This window comes from Diabrotica virgifera, chromosome 1, assembly GCF_917563875.1.
Source record: "Diabrotica virgifera virgifera chromosome 1, PGI_DIABVI_V3a".
Classification (NCBI taxonomy): Eukaryota; Metazoa; Arthropoda; class Insecta; order Coleoptera; family Chrysomelidae; genus Diabrotica; species Diabrotica virgifera.
In genome coordinates this window covers 172,420,285-172,434,075 of record NC_065443.1, presented here as the reverse complement: position 1 = coordinate 172,434,075, position 13,791 = coordinate 172,420,285, and the positions used below count along the sequence as shown (strand labels likewise).

Sequence of the window (13,791 nt, the reverse complement as noted above, 5' to 3'; positions counted from 1 at the left end):
GAAAACAACAACCAAAAGCAACTGAAAAGTCATTTACAGAGTAGAAAGGGAACAAAACATATACAATTATTGTATGCAGCAAAAGCGTTACAGTCCTTCTCAGAGCCTTCTTTTAGTGCGTCATTAATTTTGTCGTCATATATGATTTAAAGAATGTAGTGAATCATTGTGTACATAAAACATATCAAAACATTGTATTTATTAAAAATTCTGTTCCTTGATTTGTATAGTCGCTTAAATTGTATAGATATAGATAAAAGGTAAACCATTTTTTCCGACTATAGCGCCTTCCATCAACAACTAAAATAAATGTTATAAATGTGTATGATCACGGACCTACCGCTTTTTCCGTCATATCCAACTTAAGGCATTAGAAAGAAATCGAAAAACTTTGACGCACTGAAAGAAGAACTTTACTACAATAATTATGAACGATGCATTCTCTAAATTAAAAGATTTTTAAAAGAAAGCTTTTACTGCTATTACACTCTAAGAGACATGCAGAAATTGAAATTATTTGCATCTAATCATTTTGTAAGATTTGTCATCCATTATTATATCCTTATTTACCAAATATTTTGCTCTAAATGATGACCTAAATTAATTGGTATTTTCTTCTTTTCTATCACTGCAAATATATTGGTATCAGCTATATCCAAATAGTATTTTGTATAGTGTAGTTGTGTTTCCCTATCATGCACTCAAATTGAAAATAAGTAAAAGAAAAATTCAATGTAACAACACTTAATAACTAAAGAATAAATCGATCCATCAGAAAGTGACGAAAAAGAAACTCCTGAAGGCACTGGCGAAGCGTCCGTGTAACCACTGTTACCATTGGTAACAGTTAAAAATCTTGCAAATAAATATTTTATGACGATGAATAATTCTCTTTACCAATATTTCTACCAATAGAAATATATTATTATATTATGTGGTAATAGTACCTAACTCAGTAAATAGCCAACTACTCGTAGACACGAAAATATTGGCGAGTTTATGTGACTCAGTTGCACTTTATTATACTCTGTTACCAGACTCATTTCTGGTTACAATGGTTATATACCCACGCTGGCGCTCGGGACCGGCTAGTGACTGAAAATTTTGCAGAAGCGACGGCATAAGCGCGCTGTGTATCAGTAGCGCTGTTACCAGATTTAAAATTGGTGACAGTACCTATAAAAAGTGTGCGTGCAGTTAACCATGGATGAGTGTCGCTTCTTAATCGATCAACTACTTGAAAAGTAATTCTCCTTGTATAATTTTGAAGAAAAAAATGAGATTAAAAATGAAAGACCTATTTTAAACAATTTAAAAAAGGAATCAACAAAAGTAGTTCGAAATTTTAAATTTAGTTGGTACAGTGAAAATCCTTGGTTATATTATGGTTGCAAGAAAAATATACGGTATCGTTGGCCATGTCTTCTGGTTTCTACAGAAAAATGGGTGGACCAGGTCCACGATTTAAATAGTGTTAGATTTTTATAAAGGAGACATGAAATATCTCCGTTACCTACATGTAAGATGTATACCCAATTTGATTCAGTTTGGCAAAACAAAAATCAAAAGTTCTCCCAACCAAGCTTTTAAAGCAAATATTGCTAAACATAATGAGTTTGTTAAAAAAATTGATAGGTATATCCTTAGCACACTTATAATAGATACACTGATGTTTTTGGGCCAAACAAGAGCTTTTCGTGATCATTTTGAGTGCGACGACTCTGACAATCGAGGCAATTACAGGGAACTGTTAACATTAATTGCCAACAAAGATCAAAAATTTTGTCAACATCTAGAAACATCTGTTTTTCTCAAGAGTTTCAAGTGATATACAAAATGATATTATTGAAGCTACACAAGTTAGGAGAAAAAACAACACTTACATTCACCCCCGTATAATGCCATCTAAGCAAAAAGTTTTTGTTACCGGAATAATAGCAATTGACATCAATACATGTACCTACAAACTCGTGCAGGAATCTTGAAAATCGAAGTGCAAATAATAAAGTTATAGATTGTCAAACTTAATCAAAAATTTTGGATGGCGGAATTTATATACATTTAGCCATATCTTCATTTTTTTAAATAAGATTTTTTGCATCTGGTTTTGGTAACACTTCAGAAAAATTCACGCGTCGCTACTGCCTGGAGGACTAATAACTTGGAAAAGTATCCTCTTTCTTAAATGACCATGTTAGCTATGAATTTGTTATTAATTGCTCTACCGACCTCCTATATGTTTATACTGCGGCAAAATGTGTTTATTCACGTACTGTATAAGTTTTAAACTAATTTTCTTCTTTTTTTATTTTTACCTACATTACCAATGCGTTAACTATGAAATGTTTTCCTAAATAGATTTTTATATTTAAATCCCTTTAAAACACAAGGACGATTCACTAGCATATCAGCAAGCTGTTCGAAATAGCCTTAGAAAAGCTTGAAGGTGCTACTTTAGATACTAGAGGAACTATATTTCTTATAAATCAGTGCAGATTTTAGCGTACGCTGATGTCAAATGTCATCAGCGTACGATGATAATTTGTCAAAAAGATTGACGTTGACGCAAAAACTACTAGAGAACTGAAAAACATCAACTCTTTAGACAGAAAAAACAAGGCGGATATTTGAATTTTTATTAATTAAATGCGAAACCACAATGTATTTATTTAATTTATTCACCAAAATCAAAATCAACTTAAACCCAAAAAAATTAGTATGACTGAATAGGTATTTTGAATACGTTTCAAACGAGATATCACTTGCCATAAGGTCCCATTTAAAATTATCGGTCACAGTGGCTCTGTAACGGCATCTGTCACTATTACGTCACCTGTTATGACTATTTGAGAAGCCTACGTCCAGGCGCGGATTTAGAAATTCATAATAAGGGGGGCCAGACTCACGGTTCTTAGACATTACTACGGTTGCCTAAATCGACTAACCAATGAACATTAAGGGTGAGATTACGTCACGAGAGTTTACTGTCATTTGAATCGTAATATGATTTTTTTCGAATCCTGAGAAAACCAAGTATTTTAGAAAAATTTAAACGCAGGATGCAAGATTACATTATTACCGAGGGCGGAAAGCCCCTTAGAATAAACAAGCAGATTCTATTGAATGAAATATTTGAAATTAAATATCACACTTCTCTTTTATTTTCAGCCCTGTAACTTATAAAAATAAACATTATAGAAGTTTTCAGAGACTTTCAGCCCTCGGTAATAAGGTAGTCTTTCATTCTGAGTTTAAATTTTTCAAAAATATTTATTAGTTTTCTCAGGATTCGAAAAAAATGAATACAATTAAAACACATTGAGAATTTTGACATGCGTCAAAGTTTTGCATTAACTCAATGTAAAATTCTGAACTGTTGAATTCCAGCTTCCCTAAAATTATTTTACATCAAAAGACATTAGAAACTATTTGAAGAGGATTAAAATCTGTATTGGAAATAACTGTTAAAATTGGTCTACGTAATTAAACATATTCCAAAATTTTGTAAAAATGTAATATTTAGTTTTCAGCCCAAACTTAGGCCACACACAATGCAATAATGTTCACATTTTTGAACTGTCAATATTTTTATTTTATCATCTATTGTTTAAAAACAATACAGTTGATAAGATACCCTCAGTTGCGGAGAAAGGATTAATAATAAAGATTTTTTTATTCAGTCAATGGTGTGAGCACTGTCAGTTAAATAGTAACGTGTGGCCTTACTTTTACACGCATACCTATTGTGGCAAATGTATGATATTTTTCAAAATTTTGGAATGCATTTAAATCGTAGAACAATTTTAACTTTTGATTTTAATACAGATTTTAATTCTCTACAAGTATTCTCTCATGACTTTTGATGTAGAATAATTAGGGAAGCAGAAATTCAACAATTCAGAACTTTACATTGAGTTTCCTATGGCCCTTTTTACGATTCGCCACCCGGTATAAGATAAAATGTGTACTATTTGTCTTATTATTTCATAATAACACAAATAATACACATATATACACAATAACACACATTCAATGATCGAAAATAATTTAAAAATATGGGAATGTAAACTCTTGTGACGTAAAGTCAAAAATATAAGTCTCCCCACCACCGTCGGACAAGACAACCGTAATAAAGTCTAATAACCGTGGGCCAGACTTACCTCAAATAAAGTGATGCCACAGCTACCGATTTTTCGGCAAATCTACCAAATACCTATGAAATCTACCGATCTACCTAATTCTCCTTTTTTTCTACCGAAAAATCAAAATTCTTAATTTTTAAATTAATCTGCCGATTTTTTTTTCTACCAAAAAATCAAAATTATTAGAAATTTTTTTTTACCGGATAGATTAGGCAACAGAGTTTAGTCAATTTTCAAGAATTCTTGAATTGCTTTTACTAGCTTGTGACACAATGTGCGAACCAGCAGATTAGTCCAAGTAATGAAGCTTAAAATAGGACAAAACCTCGCAATTTTTACAGAATGGATCGATTTGCTTGAAAATTTGAGAATAAGTAGTGGATAGTCCAAGGATCAAAATCTATATGATGCTGAAAGGCGCTTTTACCATGGGGGTGGTTGTCACCCCAACTCAGGGGTGGAAATTTTTTATTATATTTTGACCGCAAAAGTTAGTAAAAACATTCATTCTAAGCAAAAAACGTTCTATACATTTTTTTGATAAAATTAATAGTTTCCGATTTATTCGCTATCGAAAGTGTTAGTTTTATATCGAAAAAATCAATGTTGTTAATAAGTTTTCGGCTAATAACTCCAAAAGTTTTCGTTTTATCAAAACAACTTTACTTAACAAAAATGTACCTTTTGAAACAATAAACAAAACCGTTTCTTTAATTTTTTTTAAGACCAATAGTAATCGAGCTATACATTATTAAATATTAGCTTTTCTTCGTCAAATGCTAAATACTGTAGTTTCAAAGTCAAAAGACGGGAAAACTATGCATTTTTCGAGGATAACTTGTTCAAACTAATTTAAAGAATTTTAAAATATCTATCTCCAGAAATAAAAACAAAGTCTTTAGCTCAAAAATTAAGTGACATATATTGAAAAGAATGTTAGTCCCTACTTTTTTCAGCGAAGAAAAAGTGATCCGAAGCAACCTCCTAATCACCACCCTAATTAAAATTAGTCATTAACCTTATTTGGTCTTCTTTATTTTTATATTATTAATAGGTTCTAGAAGTTTGACCGGCTTAGAATGATTAGTTTTAAAAAAAATGGAGTTAGAAGCGAAGAACGAATTTTTGTAGTTTGGAAAAAAATGGCTTTTTCTTCAGAATAGAAAGATTAACATCAGAGATACGAAAAAATGTTTAAATATGAAATTGTAGCTTATTTAATTCTCAAGAAACTGGTTTGCAAAAATTTTTACCACAGCAAAAATTGAGTGAACTATTGATAATTAAAACTTGTAATAGCATGCAAAAACCACCTTTACCAACCCTTTCAAAGTCACCTCTTTTTGCGACTGAGGATTTTAAAAAGAATTAATATTAATAGGCTTATAGACCTTATAAAAACCTACAAAATTATTTTTTGCCAAACTTTCTAAGATAAAAAATAGAAAAGTTACGGTTAAAAAATCAATATATTTTTTTGAAAAAAAAGGAGAAATCCAATTGGAAGCATAATAATGTAAGTTAGCGGTGTTTTTAGTCATTGGCCTTATTCATCCTTCTTTATTTATGTATTATTAATAGATTCTAGAAGTTTGACTGGCTTAGAAAGGTTAGTTTGTAAATAACTGGAGTTAAAAGCGAATAACGAATTTTTGTAGTTTGGTAAAAATGTCGATTTCTTCAGAATAAAAAGATTAGCATCAGAGATACGAAAAAATGTTTAAATATGAAATTGTAGTTTATTTAGTTCCCAAGAAATTGGTTTGAAAAAATTTTTTCTACGGCAATAATTGAGTGAATAGTAAATTAGTATATTATTGAAAAACACTTATTTTTTCGATATAAAACTAACACTTTCGATAGCGAATAAATCGAAAACTATTCATTTTATAAAAAAAATGTATAGAACATTTTTTGCTTAAAATGAATGTTTTTATCAACTTTTGCGGTCAAAATATAATAAAAAATGGTAACCCCCGGGATGGGGTGGCAACCACCCCCCATGGTAAAAGCGCCTTTCGGCATCATATAGATTTTAATCCTTGGACTATCCACTACTAACTTGTTCTAAAATTTTCAAGCAAATCTATCCATTCTCTAAAAATTGCGAGGTGAAAAGCTTCAGTTCCTGGACTAGATACGGATTTACCGATATCAATTTTATGACCAGTCCTTTGTCCTTTTATATTATGATTTTGGGAGTAAAATGTATATCTACCTGAATCTGAATAATGAATACTGAAGGATTGTGGCTTATTTTGATATAGAAGATAATTCCAAACTAAAATAGTATTTATATTAAAATCTTAAAACAGGAGAAATTTATTTTGCACCTTTTTAACTTACATTATTTCAACATAACTAAAGAACATTAAAAATTTTTCTCGTTCTCAATTGCTTCAATATCCGACATTGTTTTGTTTTTAAACGATTATAAAGTGTAAAAAATCATGGTTTTGCCTATAAAACATTCCTTGTAGATTTTAAAGAAAAATGTTTCAAATAAATATTCTAGATGTTAATAGTTTCTAATTTGAAATACATAAACAATTGTAGATAATTGCAAAAAACCCTTATTTTTGCAGTAATTTATAAATGTTAATAACTTATAACTATTATTTATTATAACAAAAAATTTTAACTTGTTTAAACAATTATACAGCTTCCAAATAAGAATATTTGTATTTTTAACCTTAATAGGTACACGTGTGGTAAGTTTTTTTAAAAAGTCTACAACAGGAAAAAATATGCAGTTTTATTTTATTATAGATAAATTAATTCCTTATAATAAAACTAAAGCACCCTTGATATTTAGTATTGCGTTAGTTAGACGGCTCTACTCGAGTTACTTTGGGTTTAAAAAAATGAACAAAATTGCCCTATAATACCTAGAAAGCCGAGAAAATACATTTTTTAAGGTATACCGATTTTGGACTTTGAATGATTTTTATGATGAATGGTGATTATTGATCATTATATGATGATGAATGTAGTTTATTTTTGAATACTGGTACCCAAAGTATCATTTTTTTGCAATGTGATAGCAAAAGAAGCAAAAATGAAATCTACCGAAATTTGACGATTTCTACCGAAAAAATAGGATCAGTTTCCCGAAATTTTGTCCAAGACCTGGGGCAACATTGCTCATATATTATATTTTCCCGATTTAGCCATACGACTCGCACTTACTCTAAGGATAAAATACACTATTATAATCCCATCAATGGGTAGGTACGCATGGATTATCTAGTAAAATACAAATTATATCTTTATTGTATAGCAAGTTTGAAACGTGACTTTTCATGAGATAAGGTTTATATAGTATTTTTACTACAAAAACGTTATTACGTAGGTCAAAATTTTTGACGTAAGAGAACTGTCAAAACATTAGAATGTGACTTTTCATTATTGCTATGTTTATTATAAACACGGCAATAATGAAAAGTCACAATCTAATGTTTTGACAGTTCTCTTACGTCAAAAATTTTGACCTACGTAATAACGTTTTTGTAGTAAAAATACTATACCCGGTGTAATGTATTTGCGTTTTAAAATATTATTTTTGCTGTTCTTTGAATTGAGAAAAATATTTCCGTTGTTTATGGTTCCACCGGTACCTAAACAAATGCGCCTGCAGATTATTTTTCAGAGAAGTGTGTTTTATTAGATTTTATGGCTTCTTTCAATTCTTTGGAAGCGGTTGTCGTGCAATTTAGTGTTGTGCTGATGGCTTAAAGTTTAAAGTTAACAGAAAAAAATAATAAATAATAAAAAAATATTTATTGACTAAATACAATAGGGGGGTCCATGGACCCGTTGACGGCCCCCCTGTATCCGTGCCTGCCTATGTCCGTTTATTTCCTCCCTCTAAATTTCACTATTATAAGTATAACCGTTCAAAAGATACGAGGGGGAGTACGGACTTTTGACTAGCACTGTATAAGAAACTTATAAAATCTGCAGAAAATCAGGTACTAGGAAGGTTTAATGATGAGTGCGAGGAAGCTACTAGAAGAAAAAATTATGCATATATGGGCATGCAATAAACAAAATCGCGAGCAACGGTTGAATCTTACAAGGAGCTTAAGAGAGAGTAAAAACATATAGACAAGAGAAATAAAAGAGAACATGGAACTAAAATGATGGAAGTTGGAAACTCTTCTGAACCACCACGATACAGCAAGGTTTTACACAAAAGGAAACGGCACAAGAAAAGAATAGAACTGAGACTGAACATGTATGTTTAGAGAGAGATGGTAACATGGTAGCTGCTAAAGAGAACACCCTTAAGAAATGGGCGAAGCATTTCAAGGATATGCTATGCACTAATGATGGTAATGTGGACTGTGCAAATAAACCCTGAAGAAAGTCAGATCGAATCCACAATCCTTACAGGAAACAATTCAAGCAATCCAAAAAACTATTTAAAAGATGAAAAAGAACAAAGCACCAAATATTCATGAAATCCCCGTGGAACCCCCAGTATTTAGGGTGAGCAGTGAGCACCAAGCCAAACAACTCGCACTTGCAAGATTATAGCAAGATAATGGGAGGGAGAGAATCTTTATATTCTTTTAAGTATTTTTCGCTGTTTGGATATTTGTTCCTTGGCACTTACTTCATACATGAAAAGCATCATAATATCTATTGCATCATTATCATTATATTCTATTATATTTATCATTCGTAGGTTTTCCTCTTCATTAATAATTTGATTTAGTTTACCTGCGATGTTTGTATTTAAATGTATTTATCTTGTTTTTCAGTATTTAATAAATTTTTAAAATGTCTGGCTTACCTTTCTAATTTCTCATCTCTTTTGCCGAAAAAGAATGTAGCCCCTCCTCTCCGTATTTATAACATCTTCTCCAGAATTTGTATTGGGTCCTCTCTCTTTTTTTATGTCTAACTAAAATTATCCATGACTTTTTCAAAAATTATTCTTTAATTAACTCTAATATCTAATCCAAGAATAATCTTTTTTCCTACAAATTTTCCTCATGTTCCTTCTTTTTTCCGAAAATAATTATTTACTATTCATATTATTTTTATTTATATTATTATTTATTCTGGTTCCTTTTTATCGATCAATTGTTCTTTTATCGTCGTCTTCATACAGCTGTATTTTTTTCTTCTGGGCCTGTCGTTTGATACCAGTCATTTTCCTAGAGGCCCCCGCAGAAGTAGTGCACGAAGAAAGTTGTTCATCTCACAGAATAATACTATGTAATAATATAATCATTTATTAATTTTTGTTTTGTTTTATTCTGTAACAATAAAGATGAATAATGTAAGTTGTCATAAACAGTGCGTGAATACACTAATAGCCCAGTAAATGACCGTTTTGAAGTGTAATTATCAGCTTTATGACGGATTTGTTTGACAATTTGGATGTAGGTTCTAGTTACCCTCCAATTCAAAGTTGGACTTGTGCCGTTGGTTGCTTTTACTTGGGGGGTGAAAGTCACTCCTCTCTGAACTCTCGGGGGTGAAAAACATACTTTTAAAATAAGTCCGGAAATGGATAAATTGACTAGTAATTATAAGCAACTCGCTATATAGAGTTTCTTTATCTAAGTCAATACTTTTCGTGTTATTTGCGAGTGAAATTGTTTATTTTTCAACAAAAAGACACATTTTCAGACGGTTTAGTGAAGACACTGAAGCCTATCGACAGAGTAAAAGCAGAGTTGTAGCTCATGAAAAATTATTCTTATTCGTCCAATTCCAAATCGAATATTTCAACGCGAAATAACCAAAAAATGAAGCGCTTTTCGGGGAAAACTCACAAAAGCTTTATTTTTATTTTTTATAATAACTTTCTACCATCAAAACTAAGCGAGTTACGCCCAAAATAAAGTTGGCCCTTTTTTTGTAAAAAAATCGTGATAATCTCCCCCTATTTAGCACCTCAAATAAAATTAATCGTTAGCGCTTTACCATTATTACTTTTTGCGATCTTAAAGTGTGACCGGTTCAAAGTTCTTATTTTTGAAGAAATTTGGATTTATAATATAGAAAGTTTTTTTATTTTGGAAAAATGTCCTTTTTTAGTAATTTGGTAATAGTATCTAATAGACATTTAAAAGTACATATTAGTGATACGAAAAATCTCAAAGAGTAAAGAAATGTAGATTTTCTCCTTTATAAATATTTTTGTTTTATTTTTTTTCTGTAAGACAAAAATTGGTTAAAATATGGCTGTTCACAATTTGCATACACTCGTAATTATTGACTCGTTCAAGCACTTTTCAACCCTTTCGAAAATAAGCACTTTGAATCGGTGAAATTTACAGGTCATATAAAAAAAATTGTTAATTTGTGAAGCGGCAATGATTAGTTTCATTTGGGATACTAAATAGGGGGAGATTTTTACGATTTTAAAAAAAGAAATAACTTTATTTTGAGCGTAACTCGCTTAGTTTTGATGCTAGAAACTTAGAAACGTATAGAAAATAAAAATAAAGCTTTTTTGAACACTTTAATAAAGTTTTATTGAGCTTCCCTCGAAAAGTTCTTCATTTTTTGGTTATTTCACGTTGAAATATCTGATCAGGAGATGTAGAGAAAATGGGAGTGCGACAAGGAAATTAGTGGCACAGGACCGACAAATATGGAAGGCAATAGTAAACGCGGCAAAGACTCACGAAGAGTTGTAGCGCCATTGATGATGATGACGTTGAAATAATCTATTTAGAATTTGACAAATAAGAACCTACTTTTCATTAGACAACACTGCTTTTTCTGGGTCTACAGACTTCATATATACACCATTTTTTTTCACTTGCTTATAAGTTATATAGAATTTTTTGTTTTTTCGATCTAAATTATTTTAAGTTATTTGGGAAAAAGCGCCTGAAAACGTGGTTTTTCCATTGAACAATAAACATTTTCATTCGCAAATAACTCAAAAAGTATTGACTTGACCATTTCGGTGGTGATACTGAAAATTACACGGTAGCGCTAGCGCCTTATTTCACGTTCAATTACTGGGCTGTAACACATATAAGTTTTTGATGGATTCGACCGTTACTTGATGGAAGTTCATTTTATCTCACAATAAAACACTGAAAAACGTTTGTTTTCTATACTTCCACAAAATTTATTACAGCTATGTTATTACTACAGCTGTTTCGGCAAAGTGCCTTTCTCAAGTGATATATTTTACAGTGTGTTTGCCTTTTTTAAGTCTTTAACTGAAGAGGTTGAGGAGTGGGGAGCTGTTTGTCTCGAGTTGGTCATTCAGAATTATATCTGTATTTTTCAATTTATTAATTTCCATTGATTCTAAAAGTGATAGCTTAAGGCCTTTATTTTGAATATGTAGAATTTGAAACTCTTCATTGAAAGAATGATTATGATCTAGAAGGTGAAGTGCTTATGTAGAAGTGTCTGTTTTTCTATTGTTGAAAGCCTTTTTGTGTTCTGCTATCCGTTTGTCAAAAGTTCTGCCAGTTTGACCGATGTAAGTTTTCGGACAGTCACCACAAGTTAGTTTGTACACACCACTCTGTAGTTGCTTTCTCTTTCGGCTTTTATTGTTTTTAATATGTTTGCTTAAGTTGTTGTTAGTTCTGAAAGCTGGTGTTATTCCTTTCTTTTTTATGTATCTGGCTATTTTTGTTGTTATTTTGCCACATCTCATATTTCGCCTCTCTCACATATACTGGCATCACTTTTAGAATCAATGGAAATTAATAAATTGAAAAATACAGATATAATTCTGAATGACCAACTCGAGACAAACAGCTCCCCACTCCTCAACCTCTTCAGTTAAAGACTTAAAAAAGGCAAACACATTGTAAAATATATCACTTGAGAAAGGCACTTTGCCGAAACAGCTGTAGTAATAACATAGTTGTAATAAATTTTGTGGAAGTATAGAAAACAAACGTTTTTCAGTGTTTTATTGTGAGATATAAGTTTTTGTTATACAAGTCGCATTTAGTAATTTTTTAAAAGGGGCCTTATTTCTAATTAGGGGCTCCGTCGCCACCCCCTCGGGGGGGGGGGGGGTGTTGACGGAGTTTGTTATGGCACTGATTTTTCCTTTCATTTTTCTCTCAGTTATCCCGATTTACGTTATACACCCTTTATAAATGTTGATAGCTTACAAGATAGCTAAAAGTAAGTTAGCTAAAAGTAAATGTTGTTAGCTTACAAGAGATTCAAAATAGTTTCTTGTTTATGTTACACTTTTTATTTATAGGCAGAGATCTTTTTCGATAATATAAATGCAAATAAAGTATAGATATAAATTTAGAATATTAATTCAGAATATGATTTCTATTTAATATTTCTGTATTTTTTAATAGCACACCGATGATGGATCTTCTGGTTCAAATAACCACCACGCACCAGCTCCAGCTTTCTAACTACACGCTGCAAACTCTGGGAGTGGCACCATCATCCGATCGTAGCGACAAAATTCTTCCTTATACACCTAATACACCCATTGGCACCTTAGACACTCAACACATTAAGGTAGTACCTAAAACAAAGAGTGTTGCGGTACCAAAGAATATTCCACCAGGACATCAACCATTTGAAAGTACTTTTAGATTGAAGGTGCACTTACCTCGAAATCAATTGTATGTGACTCGAGTCAGTAGAAATGTGCTTCTGGAAGATATTATGAAGAAAGTGTGTGAAGAAAAGAATTTGGATCCTCTGAAGTATGAATTTAAACATCCAGGTGAGTTAGAATAGTTCTTTAATAGTTCTTATAAAACTCTTTTTTTTTTCTAAGCCTTACAAACTCAAGTTAGTGCTTGTTTTAAGTTATTTCCTTTTATTAATCACCTTTAGTTTATTTCCTACACAAATTTTAAATAAAAATTCAGCAGTGGATAACTGAAAGTCTCTTGCGACGATGTTGTTGCATATTCTCTGGCATATCCTACAGCTTTAAAAATAAATTTGTAATCTTAGTAGGTACTAAGAATTTTTGTTACATTTTAAAGTAAACGACTTTAAAATGATATTGTTAATATTTATGAGTTGCATTCCTGGGACGACTTTATTGGAAGATAGTTCATTCGAATACATGAAATCGACTTTAACTGAAAAATATCCGACAGAATAATCATAGCATGTGATTTTCTTTAAAAAGACAACCTCATCCAATGATGACAGTTAAATTCTCGTATTAGTGATAAGTGATTCCATAGTAAAATCACGAGGAAAAACCAGGAAAAAACTTCATGATACTATCCCGACATTATAAATTTTGGTCTTATATTTAGTTCACTCTCAAAATTAACACCAAACTCTGAGAAATCACAATTATTGTTTTCGTTTAACATAATTAGAGCCGCTTCTTTGATTTTTCTCTTTTTACTATCTGTTTCTTTCAGGACTATACTTGAATCTTTCCATTGAACTCTATCTCCATTGTCTCATCCGTGCTTACATATTTGAGATCTATCAAATTCTCTATTTTTAATATAAGATTAATGTTCACTTATTCTAACGTTTAATGGTCGTGATGTTTCACCTAAATAAAAATGTTCGCATTTACAAGGTATTTTATAAATACAATTATTTGTTTTTTCTTGTTCATTGTTAGGTTTAGATTTACATAAAATATACTTCGAGGTATAACTTATTGATATAGAAAATTATGCTCATTTTCATAGTTAATTTTTTC

At 31.1% G+C, this 13,791-nt stretch overlaps 1 protein-coding gene across 1 annotated transcript in view; it reads left to right on the top strand.

The window, feature by feature from the left end:
* Nucleotides 1-13,791, top strand: part of LOC114340291 (uncharacterized) — a 903,606-nt gene that overhangs the window by 468,344 nt on the left and 421,471 nt on the right. The window contains exon 3 of the mRNA XM_050641761.1: nt 12,458-12,837. Coding sequence (XP_050497718.1) covers nt 12,458-12,837 — 380 coding nt within the window. The remainder of the gene's footprint in view (nt 1-12,457; nt 12,838-13,791) is intronic.